A 23,546-nucleotide genomic window follows, 5' to 3' on the forward strand; every position below is an offset into this window, starting at 1 on the left:
AGAGAAGTGAGCTGCTGCAGAAATTGATAATTTAAGGAGGTAGGAAATATGTTTATTTACATTTTATTCTATGACTTGCCTACTCCAGTCTTTTAACCAACACATTTCTCCCTGTATTATTTATTTTACTGGTCAGATGGTTCCAGAGATTCTTGCCACCTTGCTGCCAGTGCCATTATGCCAATATGTGCTCCTTCTAGCCAGCCTCCTCCTAGGAGCAACACATTCCCCTTGTTCTATTTTACTAAAGTTATTGTTATAAATATTGTTCAGTAATCTTGTTGACATAAAGTGTGACGTGGGTTGTGGTGTATCGCTGGGGGGGTTTTGGTGGGCCGGTCTGAGTCAAAAAGTCCAGGGCCATTTTTCATTCTCAGTCCATCCCTGCCTACAAGGATAGTAAAACAAGACCACACACACACACACACACACACACACACACACACACACACACACACACACACACACACACACACACACACACACACACACACACACACACACACACACACACACACACACACACACACACACACACACACACACGTCCCCACGAGGATAGTTAAACAAGACCACACACGTCACCACGAGGACAGTAAAACACACTAACAGGCTGATAATAGTACCTTGCTCCTTGTTTTGGTCTCTCCACAGAGTTTCATTAGATCTGATGCCAGGGAGCTGGAACGAGGAAGTGGAACACATGAGTTACCAGAAAACTATAAGTCAAATGTAAACTAATTACATTTTTTGGTCATTTGAGTGATACTGACTGTCCGTCTGTTGCAGGACTCTGGGCAGATTCGTCACTGCTGCTGTCATCCCCGTTCTCTGTGAAATTAAAGGACCAAAAACATCAGTTGTACTGTATGTCAGAACCAAACAACATCCATAGGCAAGTATTTTTCTTTGTGTGTTATGACTAAATAACAACAAACTTAAGTTGGTTTACTTTTGAAGTTCTGTCTAGTAGTCCAAATACCTGCCCATTGTCCAACCAAACACGGAACAAGGGTAAAACCTTTTATTGAACAAAAGGTTATGCTAGTACTGTGTTGGCTACAAACAGATGTTAACAATATGTGGTTTAGATTATTGAACAAGGTAGATGTGATGATAATGGACAAGGAGAAGAAGCAGATGATGTCAGTGCAGCGCCATGCCGTTTTATACAAGTTGCTTGAAAAGACCTGAAAAGAACTGGTCCTTGTCCAGTCACTGAGATGGAAGCGTTGACAGGACTCAGGGGTTGAAAGGGTGAGAGGGTAAAGAGAGGTCAGGTGTGAGGGGCTATGAGAGATCACCAAGGTTGGAATCATTAGTCCGACTGTCAGTATGGTTTTCCTACAGGGTCCAACTGAGACAAACTTCCTGGTTCTACCTGTGAAGGGCGGGGTCCTCTGAAGATACAGGTACAGTAGTTATATTAGCAGGTGCTACACTATTTGGCATGGTGGCTGTAACACACTGGGAGAGGGGTTCTTTCACATTGAGAGGAAGAGGAGGGTCAGCTGACAGATGGAGGGAGGCCTGAAGACATTACACCTCATGCACCTGCTCATGTTATGTTGCTGAGTTAGTTTCCAGGAGGGGACCCATGCATTCATATAAACATATATATAGAGCGAGAGAGTCTGGTGTCTGTTACTTACCCACTGGCATGTTACCTAGCTCTGTATACATTAAGGCACCATGGGCAGGGGAACAGAAAAAAGGCAACACATAAATCAAAAACACATTCATTCATTCCCCCATAAATCAAAAACACATTCATTCATCCCCCCATAAATCAAAAACACATTCATTCATCCCCCCATAAATCAAAAACACATTCATTCATTCCCCCATAAATCAAAAACACATTCATTCATCCCCCCATAAATCAAAAACACATTCATTCATTCCCCCATAAATCAAAAACACATTCATTCATTCCCCCATAAATCAAAAACACATTCATTCATCCCCCCATAAATCAAAAACACATTCATTCATTCCCCCATAAATCAAAAACACATTCATTCATTCCCCCATAAATCAAAAACACATTAATTCATTCCCCCATAAATCAAAAACACATTAATTCATTCCCCCATAAATCAAAAACACATTCATTCATTCCCCCATAAATCAAAAACACATTCATTCATCCCCCCATAAATCAAAAACACATTCATTCATCCCCCCATAAATCAAAAACACATTCATTCATCCCCCCATAATCAAAAACACATTCATTCATCCCCCCATAAATCAAAAACACATTCATTCATCCCCCCATAAATCAAAAACACATTCATTCATTCCCCCATAAATCAAAAACACATTCATTCATCCCCCCATAAATCAAAAACACATTCATTCATTCCCCCATAAATCAAAAACACATTCATTCATTCCCCCATAAATCAAAAACACATTCATTCATCCCCCCATAAATCAAAAACACATTCATTCATTCCCCCATAAATCAAAAACACATTCATTCATTCCCCCATAAATCAAAAACACATTAATTCATTCCCCCATAAATCAAAAACACATTAATTCATTCCCCCATAAATCAAAAACACATTCATTCATTCCCCCATAAATCAAAAACACATTCATTCATCCCCCCATAAATCAAAAACACATTCATTCATCCCCCCATAAATCAAAAACACATTCATTCATCCCCCCATAATCAAAAACACATTCATTCATCCCCCCATAAATCAAAAACACATTCATTCATTCCCCCATAAATCAAAAACACATTCATTCATTCCCCCATAAATCAAAAACACATTCATTCATCCCCCCATAAATCAAAAACACATTCATTCATCCCCCCATAAATCAAAAACACATTCATTCATTCCCCCATAAATCAAAAATACATTCATTCATCCCCCCATAAATCAAAAACACATTCATTCATTCCCCCATAAATCAAAAACACATTCATTCATTCCCCCATAATCAAAAACACATTCATTCATCCCCCCATAATCAAAAACAAAAGAGAGCATATGAGTGCTCGGTCTACTGTTCAACAGTCAGGGCATCCTCCTCAACAGATACTGGTTCAATGGAACCATAACAAAATGTCAACCCCGTAACAAAAAACATCTCTCTAAAACCATACAAACTATGAAACAAAAAGGTGAAAAACAGATGTGTTTTCATACCTGATAAATAATGGAACACAAAAACGACAGTGTCAGAGAGGCTTGCTTAGTCCAACTGACATTTGTGTGATTGCAACAATTTGTTGGGGGGACTTTTAAAAGCAGCATCTATTCAGGAGGAGGCAATGAGCAACATCAACTCAAACAGGCCCAAATCATCATGCAGTAAACCATAGCCACCCAGCCCTGGTTCTGGAGACCATCCCAACCAATCAGTGTGCTGACAAGGTGAACACAAACACGTAGGTACATTTCAATTCCTTTGCTTAGATACTTTGGCTGAGTTATTGCTTCAATCCTACATAATTATCGGGTGAGCCAGACCTGTTAGCACTGTGGGCTTGACCTCACGGACTGCCAGTGGCAAAGGCTGAGTAGGTCAGGATCAAGGCCTTGGACTGAACTACAGGATGTAGGACCGTAATTTGAGCCAGTTCGCAACAGCAGGAAAATAATCCCCAAATGATTAATGTTTCATTAGGGCAAATCAAGTCTGACATTTTAAAGTGGAAACTACAAACTTTAGAAGCCTTTTTAAATCTTGAATGTTTAAAGCTTTAAATGCTTTAAATGTCAAGCTTTAAATGTCCTGTTGATCCTACATCTGTATACGTCTTGCAGTTTGTGGCTGGCAGGTTGTGGCTAGTGCTGTTACCTTGCAGAGCGTTCCCCAGCAGGGCGTCCAGTTCGGGGTTAAACTCAGCCTTCTCCTTCAGCATGTGGAACAGCAGCTGGTTCTGAGTGGCGCTGGTGATCTCAGTCTGCTTCAGCCTGCCCTCCATCACCTTCACCTGGGACTCCCTCTGAGCCGCCTGCAGACCCTGGGATTGGTTAGAGGGTCAAAAGGTCAACGGTCAGCTATAAGAAGGGTCACTAAAAGTCAGCAATCAGAGCTATGCTTGTGTGTAATACTTCACAGTACATACACAAAAGATGAATACACAATGAGGGTGCTTGTGCATATACACACAGAACTAAACACATTAACAATCGTAGAAACAGACTTTAATTGGGTACAGATGGAACCTGGGGTTAAACTAAGTCAATTCTAGGAGAAACCAATGGTGTGAGAGACGGGGTAGGAACTAGGGAGGGACAGGTAAACGGCAGTAAGTTATTTACTCTGTTGATGGCCATAGACATGAAGTGGTCCAGCAGGAAGCGGGCTTCTGTTAGGGTACAGGAGCTGATGACCGCGGAAACATCCACCGTGTCAACCTCCTCCTGTAAATGCAGATATTATGGTCACACAGTCTATAAAAACTGCCTAATATCAGCCCAATCACCTTCCTGCTTTTAGGGTACATGTTACCCAGAATCATGGAATAGCTCTCTGGTTTGCCAGATCTGTGCTGCTTGAGAGCTCCGATTGGCCATGGGTGGATCTCAAAACTCTCCTGTCGCTTCTTCCTCTGCTCCACTCCTCAATGTTTAGAGACACTTGTGCCTGTCTGTCTGTGCGCCTGTCTGTGTGTCTGTGCGCGTGTGTCTGTGCGCGTGTGTCACCTTGGCTTCCTCCATCTGCATAATGTTGGCCTGGCAGTCAGCGATGCTGTCGTTGATGTAGTCGATGTTGGCAACCACGGCGTCCACTTCCTCGTTGAGGGGAAGCACTGCCTTTTCAGCCTCAGGCCCCTCCCCTGCCAGCCTGTCCCTCTTTCTGGTCACCTTCTCCCTCCGCTTGGTCAGCTCCTCACGTTGCTGTGGAGGAGGGAGGAACGATGGAGGGGGGAGAGTGGAGGGGAGAGGAACGATGGAGGGGGGAGGAGTTTGCCAACGTTTTCAATATTAATGTTAATGCTAACACGGCTAATTTAGCGTAACATAGTAAGTATCATACCATATGTAAACAATATTCACCAGCATGTTATGTTTACCAGCAGTTCATGTTTACCAGCTAGTTCATGTTTACCAGCTAGTTCATGTTTACCAGCTAGTTCATGTTTACCAGCTAGTTCATGTTTACCAGCAGTTCATGTTTACCTTGAGCAGGCGGTTCATTTCAGACTCCATGTTGGATATGGTCATCCTCTGCATGATGACATCAGAGATACGACGCTCCAGAGACTGCCACTTCACCCTGGCCACTCTGGTGGAATATATGCCTGTTGACCGCCTGTAGTAGGATCTGACACAGACACACACAGACACACTTTTGAGGCATGTACACTGTAGTTGCATGCAAGTCTCATGTTCTCTCGCTAGAAGCTGTAAAAGCCATACTGATTGCTCCACATACACACCATGCAGTGTAATACAGACACTTAAACACATACAAAACAGCACTGCAGTGACCTGTTGTCCAGTCCCCACCTGGTTCCGTTGGTGGCGGTGGAGCCAGAGGACTGCAGGCGTCCTGTGGGGGGTCGGTGGGAGGAGTCCTGGAGGTGCTCTGGGAGACTCACCTTCCTGTTGGTCACCTTACCAGACATAGGCCTGGCCTGTCTCCTCAGAGCAGACACCTGACACAGAGACACACACACGTAAGTCGACAGTCATCGAACACCAGAATCACCACCGCCTGATGCTGAAGTTTGCTCAACTTAATAGAATAGTACGAGCTTTATATTTTATTTACACAACTGCCATGTTTCTTGTTATCAGTGATTTTCAGGACGTGTTGAACTCTTATGAACCAAAGCTGTCATTGACAGTCTACTCTCGCTGTACCTCTGCTCTCTGACCCTGACCACTGGTTCCTACAACCTCCGTTCCCAGGCGAATATTCTATTCCAGGTACCAAAGGTTACAATAGAATTTGGGGGAAAAAAGCTTTTAGTTTCTGGTCCTAGAATAAACTTCAAAATTCCTTGAACTTAGATGATTAGATCCAACTAGATCATTTCAAGTTGAGAGTTAGTGATTTGTTGCAGGATGTGTGTAACTGCTTTCTAGTATTGCGTAACTGTATAGTTTATAGCACTGCTGTATACCACATCCTTTTACTACTACGTGTTGCTCACCTCCTCAGTCTTCCTGCGCAAAATGAGCTCCTGTTGTCTCTTCTGGGCTTCTAGTAGCTTCAGCTGGTGCTGTGAAACACACATTTAAATGACATTCAGTAACACCAGTAGCAGTAAGTTGCATTAGCATGGCATTCAGTAACACCAGTAGCAGTACGTTGCATTAACATGGCATTCAGTAACACCAGTAGCAGTAAGTTGCATTAGCATGACATTCAGTAACACCAGTAGCAGTAAGTTGCATTAGCATGGCATTCAGTAATGGCAGTAAGTTGCATTAGCATGGCATTCAGTAACACCAGTAGCAGTAAGTTGCATTAGCATGGCATTCAGTAACACCAGTAGCAGTACGTTGCATTAACATGGCATTCAGTAACACCAGTAGCAGTAAGTTGCATTAGCATGGCATTCAGTAACACCAGTAGCAGTAAGTTGCATTAGCATGGCATTCAGTAACACCAGTAGCAGTAAGTTGCATTAGCATGGCATTCAGTAACACCAGTAGCAGTAAGTTGCATTAACATGGCATTCAGTAACACCAGTAGCAGTAAGTTGCATTAGCATGGCATTCAGTAACACCAGTAGCAGTAAGTTGCATTAGCATGGCATTCAGTAACACCAGTAGCAGTAAGTTGCATTAACATGGCATTCAGTAACACCAGTAGCAGTAAGTTGCATTAGCATGGCATTCAGTAATGGCAGTAAGTTGCATTAACATGGCATTCAGTAACACCAGTAGCAGTAAGTTGCATTAGCATGGCATTCAGTAACACCAGTAGCAGTAAGTTGCATTAGCATGGCATTCAGTAACGCCAGTAGCAGTAAGTTGCATTAGCATGGCATTCAGTAACACCAGTAGCAGTAAGTTGCATTAGCATGGCATTCAGTAATGGCAGTAAGTTGCATTAGCATGGCATTCAGTAACACCAGTAGCAGTAAGTTGCATTAACATGGCATTCAGTAACACCAGTAGCAGTAAGTTGCATTAGCATGGCATTCAGTAACGCCAGTAGCAGTAAGTTGCATTAGCATGGCATTCAGTAACACCAGTAGCAGTAAGTTGCATTAACATGGCATTCAGTAACACCAGTAGCAGTAAGTTGCATTAGCATGGCATTCAGTAACACCAGTAGCAGTAAGTTGCATTAGCATGGCATTCAGTAATGGCAGTAAGTTGCATTAACATGGCATTCAGTAACACCAGTAGCAGTAAGTTGCATTAGCATGGCATTCAGTAACGCCAGTAGCAGTAAGTTGCATTAGCATGGCATTCAGTAACGCCAGTAGCAGTAAGTTGCATTAACATGGCATTCAGTAACACCAGTAGCAGTAAGTTGCATTAGCATGGCATTCAGTAACGCCAGTAGCAGTAAGTTGCATTAACATGGCATTCAGTAACACCAGTAGCAGTAAGTTGCATTAGCATGGCATTCAGTAATGGCAGTAAGTTGCATTAACATGGCATTCAGTAACACCAGTAGCAGTAAGTTGCATTAGCATGGCATTCAGTAACACCAGTAGCAGTAAGTTGCATTAGCATGGCATTCAGTAATGGCAGTAAGTTGCATTAACATGGCATTCAGTAACACCAGTAGCAGTAAGTTGCATTAGCATGGCATTCAGTAATGGCAGTAAGTTGCATTAACATGGCATTCAGTAACACCAGTAGCAGTAAGTTGCATTAGCATGGCATTCAGTAACACCAGTAGCAGTAAGTTGCATTAGCATGGCATTCAGTAACGCCAGTAGCAGTAAGTTGCATTAGCATGGCATTCAGTAACGCCAGTAGCAGTAAGTTGCATTAACATGGCATTCAGTAACACCAGTAGCAGTAAGTTGCATTAGCATGGCATTCAGTAACACCAGTAAGTTGCATTGACAGGTGCTTAAAACTGGAGCGCTTAAATGGTGAAACTGCTACAACTTTATATAGTCACTGGATAACAAGCTATAAGAAAACAGTTTGGGTCAGCATGATGAAAAGGCCCGCTCAGCTTCAAGCCTGACAAACTAAGCTACGGATCCTATGGTTCACCTCCTGTTTGCGCTGGTCCTTCTTGAGGGTGGCGATCTCTCGGTTCCTCCTGGACTCTGTCATCCTGTTCTTCTCCTGCTGCTCCTTCATCTGCTTCATCAGACGAACCTGCACAATACAGCACATTCACATTTAACTCAATATCAGTCTTGAATGACTTAACATTCCTAGTGTAGCGATGGAACTCAGCAGCGGACCCTGTTCTGGGCAGTTTGTTCGACTTCATTCCGGTCGAATCCTCCCATCAATATCAGTACAGTATCAATGCAGTACCAACAAACACCTCACAGTGGTTAACAGTGTTGTATCGTTCGTGGTTCAAGTACGTCTTCTTGCTACCTTTGTCTTCTTCATCTCTGTGACGTCCAGTTGGAGCTTCTTCAGCTGTGTCTCGTACTTGGATTGGTTCTTGAGCAGGCGTGCGTGTTCTTTCTGGGCTGACTGTAGCTTCTGTAGTTCCTTGTTCATGATGCTCAGCTTCTTCTCGTACTCCTGTTTGATCTTCTTAGCCTTATCGTCGCTGCACGTCTCCACTGAGCCTAAGGGGGGGGGGGGGGGGGGGGGGGGGACCAAAGACAAAAGGGTCATTTTTAGACCCAAGGAATGCTCCTGCCCTGCTGTAACCCTTCACACCTGGTTCTATTAGTCAGCTGCTCACCAGGGGTCTTATTAACCCAAGGTGCTTGCAAATATATTGCAAACCTTGCCTGCACCAGTTATCCTGCAAATGTTGGTAGTTATACATTTTGAACCTGGCAGATTAGTGTGTGTATCTCCACGCATATCACAGGACGTCTCTCGTTTTCTGACATAACTGGTTTAAATGATTCCTGCTACACAACAAATAGTAGTCTACCATTTATCAAAATCTCCCATTCAATAGCCAAGCATACAGGAAAGCCTTGACCGTATGAGACATTACGGCTATATTTGCTGTGTGATAGGGTTAGGTGCATGACATCATAGCCCATTTAATTTCAGAGCCTATACCAAGGCAGGAGATAGAAACACAATCATGTATTGATGAACAATATAATGAACAACAAGTTGTCTTTTGCAAAGAAGTGTGGGTTCTAACATTTATTTTTAAATTATTCAAAAGGACAATCAATCTTGTAGAATACGCAACCAGTGTTTGTCACTTGCTAGGCGGCACGGATGTTTAGTTTGGAGAAGTCACTGTAACATTCTGCCCACACCTCTACACAGCTGGGATCAAATTTGACGTTGCGCTTTCTTTTAGGCACTATCATGGCCCAGTTTCAACATCTCCAAATCATACAGCAAATAAGGGTGTTTTCATTGCTATAAAAGGTGAATGGAGGGGTGTTATCCAGGCGGGACCGTTCACTACCGCACAAATATAATATGCCTCTGATTTATCAATGAAAATACAGCGCATTTGGGAAAATATTCCAACCTCTTCCCCTTTCCCACATTTTGTTGTTACAGCCTTATTTTAAAAATGGATTAAATCGTTTTCCCCCTCATCAATCTATATACAATACCCCATAATGACAAAACAAAAACAGGTTAAGAATTTTTGATTTATTTTTTCCCCATACGGAAATATCACATCTACATAAGTAGTCAGACCCTTCACTCAGTACTTTGTTGAATCACCTTTGGTAGCGATTACATCCTTGAGTCTTCTTGGGCATGATGCTATAAGATTGGCACACCTGTATTTGAGGAGCTTCTCCCATTCTTCTCTGCAGACCCTCTCAAGCTCTGTCAGGTTGGATGGAGAGCGTTGCTGCACAGCTATTTTCAGGTCTCGCCAGAGATGTTCAATCAGGTTCAAGTCCGGGGACTGGCTGGGCCACTCAAGGACATTGAGACTTGTCCCGAAGCCACTCCTGCATTGTCTTGGCTGTGTGCTTAGGGTGGTTGTCCTGTTGGAAGGTGAACCGTTGCCCCAGTCTGAGGACCTGAGCGCTCTGGAGCAGGTTTCATTCAAGGATCTCTCTGTACTTTGCTCCGTTCATCTTTCCCTCGATCCTGACTAGTCTCCCAGTCCCTGCCGCTGAAAAACATCCACACAGCATGATGCTGCCACCACCATGCTTCACCGTAGGGATGGTGCCAGGTTTCCTCCAGACGTGACACTTTCTCATGGTCTGAGAGTCTTTAGGTGGCTTTTGGCAAACTCCAAGCGGGCTGTCATGTGCTTTTTACTGAGGAGTAGCTTCCAAATGGCCACTCTACCATAAAGGCCTGATTGGTGGAGTGCTGCAGAGATGGTTGTTCTTCTGGAAGGTTCTCCCATCTACACAAAGGAACTCTAGAGCTCTGTCAGAGTGACCATCGTGTTCTTGGTCATCTCCCTGACCGAGGCCCTTCTCCCCCGATTGCTCAGCTCTAGGAAGAGTCTTGGTGGGTCCACTGTGTTCTTGGGGACCTTCAATGATGCAGACATTTTTTGTTACCCTTCCCCAGATCTGTGCCTCGACACAATCCTGTCTTGGAGCTCTACGGACAATTCCTTCAACCTCATAGCTTGGTTTTTGCTCTGACATGCACAGTCATCTGTAGGACCTTATATAGACAGCTGTGTGCCTTTCCCAATCATGTCTAATCAATTGAATTTACCACAGGTGGACTCCAAGTTGTAGAAACAGCTCAAGGATGATCAATGGAAACAGGATGCAACGGAGCTCAATTTCAAGTCTCATAGCAAATGGTCCGAATACTTATGTAAATACATTTTTTTAAATTTGTAATACATTTGCAAAAATGTATAAAAAACGGTGTTTGCTTTGTCATTCTGGGGTATTGCGTGTCGATTAAATGAGGATTATAAAAATAAAATAAATTTTAGAATAAGGCTGTAATGTAACAAAATGTGGAAAAAGTGAAGGGGTCTGAATACTTTCTGAATGCACTGTATTTTCCGTATATGTTTTTTTACTAAATTCTGGAAATGCACGCATGGTTGATAATTGAGCCCCAGGACCTCAAGTGATAAGCTGAATCAGGTATGTTAGAGTAGGGGGTAAAGTAAAATCCAGCTCTCCAGTGTAAGGTTGCCCCCCCTGCTTTAAAATCAACAGATGGAGTCATCTGTTCAACTGCTTTCAGGTCACAGGTTCTAAAGAACCACAGCAAAATCAAAACTCCAAACTCTTCACAGTGTCAACTGAAGCCAGTGACGGCCTTAGCCGTACCCCGTAGCTCTGCAGCAGTCACACCTTTCACTTCCTACCGTGATAACGCTTACCCATGTTGTGCAGCACCCGGTCTCTCTCCAGCTGTGTGTCTCTAATTTTGCTCTGCAGCATCATCAGTTTCTGTTCATACTGCTGCTTGAGCGTGTGCAGACGGCGCTGGCTGTTCTCCAGTTCATCTATCAGCTTCTGCTTGATGGCGATCTCACACGTGATGTTGGCCAGGTCCGCCTGGAAGTTCTCTGGTGGGTGAAGTAGATTCACATGGGTTTCACACAGACAGACATATTTAGTAGCTCTCAACACAGTGATGTTGGCCAGGTCCGCCTGGAAGTTCTCTGGCTGAAGTAAAGTAAACATGGTGGCATATACTTTACAGTAGCTGTTACACACCCTTTCAAATAAAACGTATTGACTTTATTCAACCAGGTAAGTTAATGAAACAAATTTCTCTATCAAAAAACAATGTCTCATTTTGCAATAATGTTAGTTACTTGATGCTACAGGGAGTCTCTAAAATAGATAGCACTCCAATATTTTTGTCTTACAACAAATCAATGAGTACATTTACATGCACACTAATAAATCGATATTAAACTGATTATGGCAGTAGGCTGAGTATGGCATTAGTCATGTAAACACCTTACTCTGCTTATCTTAATTGGCGTAAGGTCATAATCAAAGTAAGCATACGCCGATTAAAACACCTGGTTTCCTGAGCAACCTTTCAAACTATTAATACATGTAAAAGCTTAAATCGGCATTCCAGCAGAGTATTTGATCTGATTATGTGACAGCCACCGGGTAGCACCAGCCTCCCTCTTAAGCTCAAGTAAAGTGAGTTCCGAAAAACTTAAAAGTATACATCTTAGAAATAGTTTACATACAAATGTTATATGTCCGTGGTAGAACGTTGATTTTGATTGGTGATTTTCTGAATTTATTTAAGTCCCATCAGGTAGCCTGATTTCAGATGTGTCCATGGAAACATGTCTATTAGGGAAATCGTTTTTGCAAAGCATGTACACGTTTTAAACAAACTATTATATTAATCTGACTGTCCACAATAATCGTATTATTGTGTGCATGTAACCCTACTCACTGATTCAAACATGGAGAGACATGTCCCTTCTATACATGCTATTTCTACGATTTGGCTATTTTACCTTTCTCATCTGACTCAGAGTCTGAATCATCAGAGCTCTCCTCCACATCCATCTCCTCCTCTTCCTCCTCCTCCTCTTCCTCCTCCTCCTCCCCATCCTCATGGTCACTCCCCTCCTGAGGTCACAAACAAAAATAGAATAGAAAATGATCAGCAAAATGGGGTGGGCAAAAACACTTCTCTTAATCCTGAGATATCATTGAACTAATAGGTTGTCAAATGTACCATCTCAGGCTCGTCATTGGACCGCTCAGTCAGCTCTTTTTCCGTCCCTTGGCCTTGGTCATTGTCGGGGACTTCTTCCTTGACGACACTAGTCGGGGAGAACAGAGAGGCAGGGTGAAACAACATTGAACTGAGCAGACCAAAGGTTCAATAGTATTTATTTTCTAGAGGGGAAAAAAGACAACCGAAAGCATAATAGCATGACAGAATATGCAGCAGCACAAAAAAAAGTAAGTACAGTAATTATCTGTAAAGGAATCTGTTTTTTTAGTATCTTCCAAAATAAAGGGTGTTAAAAAAGCTAGAGATAAGGCCATTGGTGGTGCATGAAAACAGAACCAATAGCATTGTTTCCATCATATCAGCAAGTCGGGGTGAACAAACAAGTGAGCACAGAAAGAACTGAAGTTTTCCTTCTGGTGTGTCAACTGCCTGCTAAACAAAACAAAATGGCGGTTTAGAAGAAGCGAGGGATGGGAGTGGCAATGTGGTAAAGGGAAGGGGGAACCTGTGACAAACCTGCCATCCTCCTCCTCTACAAGCTCCTCCCTCTCTCTCTCTTCCAGCAGCTGCTGGAGCCTTCAGGGAAAGGTAAGGGTTGAAGGTCACAGGGGAGAGGTGACAAGGAAGGAACGAAGGAAGGAAGGAAAGAAATCAGGGAGTACAGAGAATTGGAAGGAAGAGAAGTAATAGGGAGAAACATGGGGATCACAAACTGTTACTCACCATGGCAACACATTGAGGATATCCTGTACAATAATTGCCAGTGTAGTGGAGTTTGTTTTTTCCAAAACAAGAAAACAATAATTTGGTTCCATAACCACCATCTCTTATTACCTCTTCTTCTTCTTCCTCTCCTTCTTCTTGAGTTTCTCCAGATCTTTCTTGGCCATCTCGATGATGTCGGAGGCCTCCTTCTCGGGGGCCAGGAGGGCAGGGGAGAAGGTTCCGGGGTAGAAGGACTGGCGTGAGGAGGCACGGGACAGGTTCTTACGCAGGTTCTCATTCACAGACTCACTTTCCAGGAGTTTGGCCCTAGGGGGATAACAGTAAAGCTTATTGACAAATTTAACAAATTGAAATGACAAATGAAAGGTATTAATCTTAATATAGGGGAGACATTTACTTACCTGAGGTCCTCTATCTCTTTGATATAGCTCTGGATCATGTTCCCAATCTCTTCACTGCCTTCACCTGAATAAACAACACACGAAAACCTTAGGAAACACACACTTAGGAACTGTTTAAGACGTGAGGGGATTGGCACAGACACATCGACACATACGAAAACCCACACCTCACATTCCCTCATATCTCCCAGGAGACATGCACACACCCCACTCACCTGCCCTGGCGAGGACCTGGTTGGCCTGGTCACTGAGGTACTGTGTGAGTCTGGCCCTCTGGGCGTCAATGGTCTCCTGCATGGCTTTGACCCTGATCCTCAGGTTGCTGTTCTCAGTCTGCAGCATGGTGTTTTCATGGACCATGTCGTTGATGCTCTCCATACCATCCTCTCCCACCATACGCTTACCCTACCAGAGGAAAATGGGTTTAGATTTATAATTATAATTCACTAAGGGGAAATTATTTTCTGACGGTCATAACTCTTTTTCATATACTTCCCGTTTTCTTTTTTTATCCAGTTTTTATCATCTAATTGACTTTCTCACTCCTCTCTATCCATACCCCCCCCCCCCTTCTCTCAGCCTCTCTCCCTCCGTGTCACAATATTTGACCCTTTCCTCAACTCTTAACTATGCCCAACACAACACGCACTTTTGGTCATGTAGTGTAAGTGCACCACATCATTTTGCTCTCTCTCTCTCCCTCCCCCACTCCCCATCTCTCACTCCCCACATCTCTCCCTCTCCATCACCCCTCTCCTCATCCCCCTCTTCCCCTATCCCTCCCTCCCTCTCCCTTCCCACCCCCCCATCCCTCTCTCTCTCTCCATCCCCCTCTTCCCTATCCATCCCATCTCGCTCTCTCTCCCCATCTCTCTCTCTCCCTCCCCCACTCTCCATCTCTCTCCCTCCCCACATCTCTCCCCATCCCCCTCTTCCCCTATCCATCCCCCTCTTCCCCTATCCATCCCCCTCTTCCCCCATCCATCCCCCTCTTCCCCATCCATCCCCCTCTTCCCCCATCCATCCCCCTCCACCTCCAACTCTCTCTCCCTCCCCCCCATCTCTCTCTCTCCCCCCATCTCTCTCTCTCCCTCCCTCCCTCCCCATCTCTCTCCCTCCCCCTCTCTCGCTCTCCCTCATCTCTCATCACCCCTCTCCCCATCCCCCTCTTCCCCTATCCATCCCCCTCCACCTCCCTATCCCTTCCCACCCCCCCATCTCTCTCTCTCCCTCATCTCTCTCTATCACCCCTCTCCCCATCCCTCCAACCCCCTCTTCCCCTATCCATCCCCCATCTCTCTCTCTCTCCCTCCCTCTCCCCCCCCCCCCATCTCACTCCCTCCCCACATCTCTCTCTCGCTCCCTCCCCACATCTCTCTCTCGCTCCCTCCCCACATCTCTCTCTCGCTCCCTCCCCACATCTCTCTCCCTCCCCACATCTCTCTCCCTCACCACATCTCTCTCCCTCCCCACATCTCTCTCCCCCCCCCCCATCTCACTCCCTCCCTACATCTCTCTCTCCCTCCCTCCCCACATCTCTCTCTCCCTCCCTCCCCACATCTCTCTCTCGCTCCCTCCCCACATCTCTCTCTCTCTCCCTCCCCACATCTCTCTCCCTCCCCACATCTCTCTCCCTCCCCACATCTCTCTCCCTCTCCCTCACCACATCTCTCTCCCTCACCACATCTCTCCCTCACCACATCTCTCCCTCACCACATCTCTCTCCCTCACCACATCTCTCTCCCTCACCACATCTCTCTCTCCATCACCCCTCTCCCCATCCCTCCATCCCCTCTTCATCCCCCTATCCCTCCCTCTCCCTTCCCATCCCTCCATCCCACCCTCTCCCATCCCTCTCCCTCCCTCTCTCTTACGGTCCTGTACTCTATCAGTTCCATCTGTAGCCTGGCGATTTCTGTCCTGAGAGCAGAGATCTGCTGGGAGGCCTTGTCCTGGTTCACCATCACCTTGTTCTTAATGTTCCTGGCTCTGTTAGCGTACTTCAACGCGTTCAGGGTCTCCATGAAGTCCCGGTCAGACGGACTGATGCAGGCTATCATCATCGTTTGGCTGAGGGTAATGGGAGAATTCAAATTAACATGGGCTCCTCACTTTATGCATTCACCAACATAACAGCTTTGCCTTGACAAGCCAACGACAAGTGGCCTGAACAAGAAACAGACTGACACCTCAAAGCTGACTCTTAATATGTACAATTTGTATCGATTGACAAAATGCATTTAGTTTGACATGCACATCATACCAGATTACTATGACAACAATGCTTATAGAGAGAGGGAGAAAGGCCAGACCAATGGCAAACAGACCTGTTTCCACCTAGAGAGTCCTGTAGGAGCCGGGTGAGTTTGGAGTCTCTGTAGGGCACGTGCGTGGATCGCTTGCTCCTGTCTCCCAAAGCACTAATTACATTCCCCAGAGCAAGCTGCAGTTTGGAGGAGATGACCAAAAAAAACAACTCAGAAAAACAGACATTGAAAGGTATTTTCAGAAAGATTCTCATTCGAGGAGTCTACTTGTGTTCATACTGGGCTGTCACGACTTCACACAGTATTTGCAAGGTACTGCTTTTAACCACTAGATGGCTCTTTACGGTTAAGAAATAAAATGATGCCTATTTTTAAAGGACTCATCTGACTTGATATAATATTCCTATATTGTATTTTGACCAGATCCCTATAGTGTGTTAGGGAAAAGGGTGGGTCAAAAGCCGTATACTACTATAGGGAATAGGGGCCATTTGAGACACAGCCAAACTCTCACCAGTCCACAGTTGATGGAGATTCCCTCCTTAGCTCGGTCTCCTGTAGCACCGGTTCTCTTCAGCCTTTCAGAACCGGCCAGGTCCACAAAGTGAAACTTGGCCGTCAGTGTCTCATACTCTTCCATCTCTGAGTTGCCGTTGGCAATCCTGTTGTCAGTCTCGTTGTTGTCTGTCTCGTTGTTGTCTTTCTGTGAGGTATAAATAGCAGGTAGCTTAGAGGTTAAGTGCATTGGGCCAGTAACCGAAAGTTTTCTGGTTCAAATCCCAGAGACGACTAGGTGAAGAATCATTCAATGTGCCCTTCAGCAAGGCACTTAACCGTAATTGCTTATGTAAGTCGCTCTTGATAAGAGCATTGGCTAAATTATCAAAGTGTACATGTAAATAACACCAAGATGGATGCCTTTGTTTCAGTACCAAGTCAAAAGCACTGTCCATGCCATTAGTGTAATATAACTTAGAATGCCAGTACCATAAACATAGAATGCCAGTACCATAAACATAGAATGCCAGTACCATAAACATAGAATGTCAGTAATAAGAGCACTTTCTGTTAGAGGTCGACCGATTATGATTTTTCAACGGCAATACCGATTATTGGAGGACCAAAAAAAGCCAATACCGATTAAATCGGACGATTTTTATATATAATTTATAATAATGACAATTACAACAATACTGAATGAACAATTAACCCTTTTATTTTAACTTAATATAATACAAAAATAAAATCTATTTAGTCTCAAATAAATAATGAAACATGTTCAATTTTGGTTTAAATAATGCTAAAACAAAGTGTTGGAGAAGAAAGTAAAAGTGCAATATGTGCCATGTAAAAAAACTAGCATTTAAGTTCCTTGCTCAGAACATATGAAAGCTGGTGGTTCAATATCCCAGTTCTTCAATATTCCCAGTTAAGAAGTTTTAGGTTGTAGTTATTATAGGAATTATGACGCGTCGACTATTTCTCTCTATACCATTTGTATTTCATATACCTTTGACTATTGGATGTTCTTAAAGTCTAAATATTGCTGCTACATTGCACAACCTTCAATGTTATGTCATAATTATGTTAAATTCTGGCAAATTAATTATGGTCTTTGTTAGGATGAAACACAGTTCGCAACGAGCCAGGCGGCCCAAACTGTTGCATATAACCGGACTCTGCTGGCACTGAATGCAAGAGAAGTGACACAATTTCCCTAGTTAATATTGCCTGCTAACATGCATTTATTTTAACTAAGTATGTAGGTTTAAAAAAATATACTTCTGTGTATTGATTTTAAGAAAGGCATTGATGTTGATGGTTAGGTCAATTTGTGCAACGAATGTGCTTTTTCGCAAATGTGCTTTTGTTAAATCATCACCAGTTTTGCAAAGTTGAAGTAGGCTGTGATTCAATGATAAACTAACAGGCACCGCATTGATTATATGCAACGCAGGACAAGCTAGTTAACCTAGTAATATCATCAACCGTGTGTAGTTAACTAGTGATATATGTGAAGATTGTTTTTTATAAGATAAGTTTAATGCTAGCTTGCAACTCACGTAACAGGCGGTCAGCCTGCCACGCAGTTTCCTCACGGATTGCAACTCACGTAACAGGCGGTCAGCCTGCCACGCAGTTTCCTCACGGATTGCAACTCACGTAACAGGCGGTCAGCCTGCCACGCAGTTTCCTCACGGATTGCAACTCACGTAACAGGCGGTCAGCCTGCCACGCAGTTTCCTCACGGATTGCAACTCACGTAACAGGCGGTCAGCCTGCCACGCAGTTTCCTCACGGATTGCAACTCACGTAACAGGCGGTCAGCCTGCCACGCAGTTTCCTCACGGATTGCAACTCACGTAACAGGCGGTCAGCCTGCCACGCAGTTTCCTCACGGCTTGCAACTCACGTAACAGGCGGTCAGCCTGCCACGCAGTTTCCTCACGGATTGCAACTCACGTAACAGGCGGTCAGCCTGCCACGCAGTTTCCTCACGGATTGCAACTCACGTAACAGGCGGTCAGCCTGCCACGCAGTTTCCTCACGGATTGCAATGTAATTGGCCATAATCAGCGTCCAAAAAGGCTGATTACCCATTGTTATGAAAACTTGAAATCGGCCCTAATTAATCTGCCATGCCGATGAATCGGTCGACCTTTACTTTCTATAGATGTCATTCACATTAAACTAGCATAATGTAACATGATAGCGTAGGAGCGGCTGAGTGGCTATATGATTTCTGTAAAATGTCAAGGTTAGAAGTAACTCCAGTCACTGTCATAGCATGTCGTAACAGTGTCGTAACACGTGTCAAGAGTCGCCTCATAGCAACAAAAGAGTAGATACGGAATAAGATAGGAGTTGGAAAGCCAGCACAAAGGGACGGGCCCTCGGGCTAATGAATAATCTGCTCTTGTACGTACATTGTCGGATGCACAGACTCTGACTTGGCACAGGTGAATGGTGAAGATGGCGTGAGAGCGGGAGCTCTGGACGTTCATCTGGGTGCTGGCGGTGGTTCGACACAGAGCACCCAGCTTCAGACACTGCATCATCTGGGTGAGGAGACAGAGAGGAGATTGGACATGTTACCGCATAAAAGATCATTTACAGTGTTATTCCTGTTTTTACAGTCCTACATTGTATGTACACAGCCATACATTTCTTCTGGACCCCCAGACTATACATCTCAACGCACACACCTCTGCCTCGGAGGCTACCGTCCGTGTGGTCACCCCTACTGTGTAGATTCCTCCATTAGCGTCCTCGTGGATTTTTATGTGGGATTTCTGCGTCCGAGCTTCCAGGTCCCGTGTAGAGTCAAACAGATCCAGCACCTCCTCATTGTAAAGCTTAACCAGGACATACAGAAATACAATATTACAGTCTTATTTGATACCGTTCTGAATTCAGCACTGTGAAATTCTATGGAAATATCACACCTTCTAACAGTATGTTTTTATCCTATGCCAGAGTTCTGATATCACAACTATGCAATATCACATCTGATGATGTTATAGAGAGAGACAGTAGTATTAGTATTGGTAGAATGGACATTCCCATTCACTGTTCTGAGGCGGCTGGAGTGATCATTGCTTACAATATTGAAAATCCTGTTGATTTTCCAGCCATATCCTTTCTACTAACTCTATTTCTACGACAGATACAGTATATTACTCTGTCATAAAAAGGAGTAGACTCAGTCTGTCCCCATGAGGCTTTTGTCTGTTTTTTTTCTGTCCCCATGAGGCTTTTGTCAGTATGACAAGCAAACACAACTGTGCAGTCATCCCGTGTTAACCCTTGCCACCCCAAACCGTGACCCTAACAAACCTGCTCCCACCCGCTGACAGCTGTCCACAGTCAACAGTCTGAGACACTTATGTAGGAGACTAGAGATGGGAGCTAGTTAAATTGTGACGTGTCAACACATAGACTGGCACCGGTGCTACGTAATCCTGGGGATCTTGGTTACAAGAACGCCATTCTACTTGTAAATATGTTATAGAGTGAGGTTTTAAGAGATAGGGACATAACCACACTCTCAGACACAGAGGATTACCTAAAATAATACACAAACAGCCATGTCAGGCTTACGTAGTGCCAGCCTACGGTTGATGTATTATTTGAAGTAATCCTCTGTGTCTGAGAGTGTGGTTATGTCCCTATCTCACTCTATAACATATTTACAAGTAGAATGTTACCTATGTTCCCTGCCTCTGTGTCTCCTCTGTGTCTACATAGTCCATACCTCCAGGAACTGTGCGTTGATCTTGAACTCAGGCACGGGTCGTCCCTGCTCTTTAGCGGCCTGCTGGCGCTCCTCAATGCCCCTGAAGAGGTGGCTGACCGCCCGGGGTATGATGCCCAGCTCCTCTTCCCCGATGTTAACATCAAACCCTGTACCCATGGTGTAGGTCTTACCTGACCCAGTCTATAGGAGGAGGAAGTGGAAGATGAAGAATGGAAAAGGAGAAGAAAAAAGGAGGATAAGATGAGGTGGCAGACAAGAGAGAGGAAGAAGGGGGAGAGGGGGAGGAGGGAGCAAAGATACGGACGAGGAAAGGAGGGGGAATGGGGGAGGGGATGAGCAAGGAGAGAGATAACGAGATTCATTTATTCAACTTAATTAATTAATTGGTTTCATTTAAATCTGCTGTGCTTGTAACCAAGTGGGAAGAACCCCAGGATTCTGCTGACTGGGTCAAACTGTTGGGACTGTGTTAAAGATGAATTAGTCCAGCACAGACTAGACAGACACATATCCTACCAAATGTCCTCTAGTCTGAGTAAAAACACAGGGTAAAACTGAGCTGAGCCGGGCCGAACCAGGCTACCGAGAGCCAGGGCCAACCACTGTAGCTACTGTACAGTATGGTAGAGAGACAGACAAGAAGTAGGTCACCAGTCACTGCAGCAGCGTTGGTGTGGAACAGATGGGGGGGAAGAGGAGTTCACATTAAAAAAATGATGAATATCTTAAGAGTTGTGTAGGCCTACTTAACTGCATCCCGTAAGACCCACCAGCATTAAAATCCCCTCCCATCAAACAGACTTTAGTTCTAGGAAGCCCCTATGAGAGAGAGCAAGAGAGAGAGGCTCAGCCACCAAACTGCTTGAGGAGTAAGAACTGTTGAATAGGAAAAGAGAGGGAGAGGGATAGAGTGTGTGCTTTAGTGGTGCTACTATAGATTCAGAGAGCTTTGAGGGCTTGCAATGACAGAAGCACCTCCAATACTCTCAGAAACCTTGTATAAAAAATATATACGCACTCCAAGAGCTAAAAAGCATTCAACAAAAATACAGAATATATACATATAAAGAATATTGGAGGGGTCAATGCGTTTTCAGGACCTCACACAGGATTATCATACCAGTTCAGTCTTTGACTCGTGATCAAACAGAAGTTTTACATTACACAAATACCAGCCTTACAATGTCAGGCACAGTGCAAACTAGTGGAATATGGCACAACTGCTTTAGCCTACTGCATTCTGTAGATGGGGCCCAGAGTTTTCCAGGTCATTTGACCTGACCAAGAAAAACCCTGGGCTATACACAAGAGTTCTGTCCTTCAACCCAAATATCAACACTTTGTGACCCCGGAGCCCCAGTCGAGACAGGACTGTGTAGAGACTTGCCTGGCCATAGGCAAAAATGGTGGCGTTGTATCCTTCGAAGCAGCCCTCGATCAGCTTCTCAGTGCAGCTAGCGTAGATGCTGTCCTGACAGGAGTCCATGTCGAACACATAGTCGTAAGTAAAGGCCTTGTCTTTACCCAGCATCACCTGGGGCTCCCCTGGGGTCACAAACGTACAGATGTGACATCCCTCGATCTTCTCCCGGGCCAGTTGAGGACGAATCCTGGGGGAGATAGAGAGAAACAATGTAATTCAGTCAACAAGAGACAAACATACTGTAATTGGCCTAAAACCTACAGTACATTTGGAAAGTATTCAGACCCCTTAACCTTTTCCACATTGTTACATTACAGCCTTATTCTAAACTCGATTCAATATTTTTTTCTCTCATCAATCTACACACAATACCCTATAATGACAAAGCAAAAACAGGTTTTTAGAAATGTTTGCTAATTTATATACAGTACCCGTCAAAAGTTTGGACTCACCTACTCATTCAAAGGTTTTTATTTTTTACTATTATCTACATTGTAGAGTAATAGTGATGACATCAAAACTATGAAATAACACGTATGGAATCATGTAGTAACCAAAAAAAGTGTTAAAACAGATCAAAATATATTTGATATTTGAGATTCTCCAATCTAGCCACCATTTGCCTTGATGACAGCTTTGCACATTCTTGGCATTCTTATGTAAATGTGATATTCCTGTTTTTTTATTATTATGTGGTATTGTGTACATTGTTGAGGTAAACAAACGATTTAATCCATTTTAGAATAAGGCTGTAACATAACAAAATGTGGGAAAAGGTAATGGGGTCTGAATAGTTTCTGAATGCACTGTATGTAAACGTAAGGCTGTTTTTAGTCAGTGTTCAATACGTACAGCAACAGGCACCACTGTTGATTTACGTTGTTGTACTATTAAAATGTACACTTCAAACAAGGAGTTAACAATGGCATATTACCTTCACTTACAAGGCTACGAAAAGGCCAGTCTAGCAACAGGACGTATACAGTAACCGGTAGGGCTAAAGCAGGGTTTGGGCAACTTTGATGGGGGTGGGGGCCATAAAAATCATAACACATCATGAGGGGCTACAGTAGGTCTCCGTACCCGCATCCCCCCTCCCCCACCACCACCACCTTGCGAGTAAAACATTTTAGCGGCCCTCCTCGTGACAGCGAAGATTTTTAAAAAGTACGTTCTTTAGTTCATTTCCTGCAATTCTGAACATTTTGCCTTTTTTTAAAGCAAGTTTGCTGCATTTCTACACATTTTGCCACAGGATGGTGGCAAATGTTTGCAGTTTTAAGTACGATAACTGATTATCAATGGGCCCCACCCCGATTGGTAATTCGACCATGCTTACTACAAGTTTAGATAGATGTCCGCTAGACTAACTTAGCAATCTAAAATGTTTTGCTGACATGGGCTAATTGAGTGACTGCTGATGCACGAACACATTTTGAAATTGCACCTTGTGTATTCTATTATTCTAAGTTTAGACCCCGACTGAGTTCCCCCCCACAAAAAATAAATGGGTCCGTGGGCCGCCAGTTGCCCATTCCTGGTCTAAAGCATTAGCTCATACGTCACGTCGTAACGCTACCCTGAATCTATGACCCAATACCCATAAAACATGCCTGCTGGCTTAACACAGCGCCCTCAGAAAGTATTCCTATCCCTCGACTTATTCCACAGTTGGTTGTTACAGCCTGAATTCAACATGGATTCAATAAAACTCATTCTCACACATCTACACGCAACACC

General features: G+C 44.1%; 1 protein-coding gene across 1 annotated transcript in view; it reads right to left on the reverse strand.

Moving 5' to 3' along the window:
* Positions 1-23,546, reverse strand: part of kif21a (kinesin family member 21A) — a 69,446-nt gene that overhangs the window by 20,725 nt on the left and 25,175 nt on the right. The window contains exons 2-24 of the mRNA XM_039017667.1: positions 21,771-21,993; positions 20,381-20,563; positions 19,332-19,481; positions 19,053-19,184; positions 16,640-16,828; positions 16,186-16,301; positions 15,733-15,928; positions 14,074-14,263; positions 13,859-13,922; positions 13,566-13,763; positions 12,729-12,816; positions 12,505-12,619; positions 11,392-11,580; positions 8,511-8,710; positions 8,172-8,279; positions 6,137-6,205; positions 5,487-5,635; positions 5,157-5,301; positions 4,680-4,874; positions 4,296-4,397; positions 3,829-3,994; positions 774-831; positions 627-681 (exon numbers count right to left, since the gene is read on the reverse strand). Coding sequence (XP_038873595.1) covers positions 627-681; positions 774-831; positions 3,829-3,994; positions 4,296-4,397; positions 4,680-4,874; positions 5,157-5,301; positions 5,487-5,635; positions 6,137-6,205; positions 8,172-8,279; positions 8,511-8,710; positions 11,392-11,580; positions 12,505-12,619; positions 12,729-12,816; positions 13,566-13,763; positions 13,859-13,922; positions 14,074-14,263; positions 15,733-15,928; positions 16,186-16,301; positions 16,640-16,828; positions 19,053-19,184; positions 19,332-19,481; positions 20,381-20,563; positions 21,771-21,993 — 3,280 coding nt within the window. The remainder of the gene's footprint in view (positions 1-626; positions 682-773; positions 832-3,828; positions 3,995-4,295; positions 4,398-4,679; positions 4,875-5,156; positions 5,302-5,486; positions 5,636-6,136; positions 6,206-8,171; positions 8,280-8,510; positions 8,711-11,391; positions 11,581-12,504; positions 12,620-12,728; positions 12,817-13,565; positions 13,764-13,858; positions 13,923-14,073; positions 14,264-15,732; positions 15,929-16,185; positions 16,302-16,639; positions 16,829-19,052; positions 19,185-19,331; positions 19,482-20,380; positions 20,564-21,770; positions 21,994-23,546) is intronic.

The sequence above is a fragment of the Salvelinus namaycush genome, chromosome 21, assembly GCF_016432855.1.
Source record: "Salvelinus namaycush isolate Seneca chromosome 21, SaNama_1.0, whole genome shotgun sequence".
Classification (NCBI taxonomy): domain Eukaryota; kingdom Metazoa; phylum Chordata; class Actinopteri; order Salmoniformes; family Salmonidae; genus Salvelinus; species Salvelinus namaycush.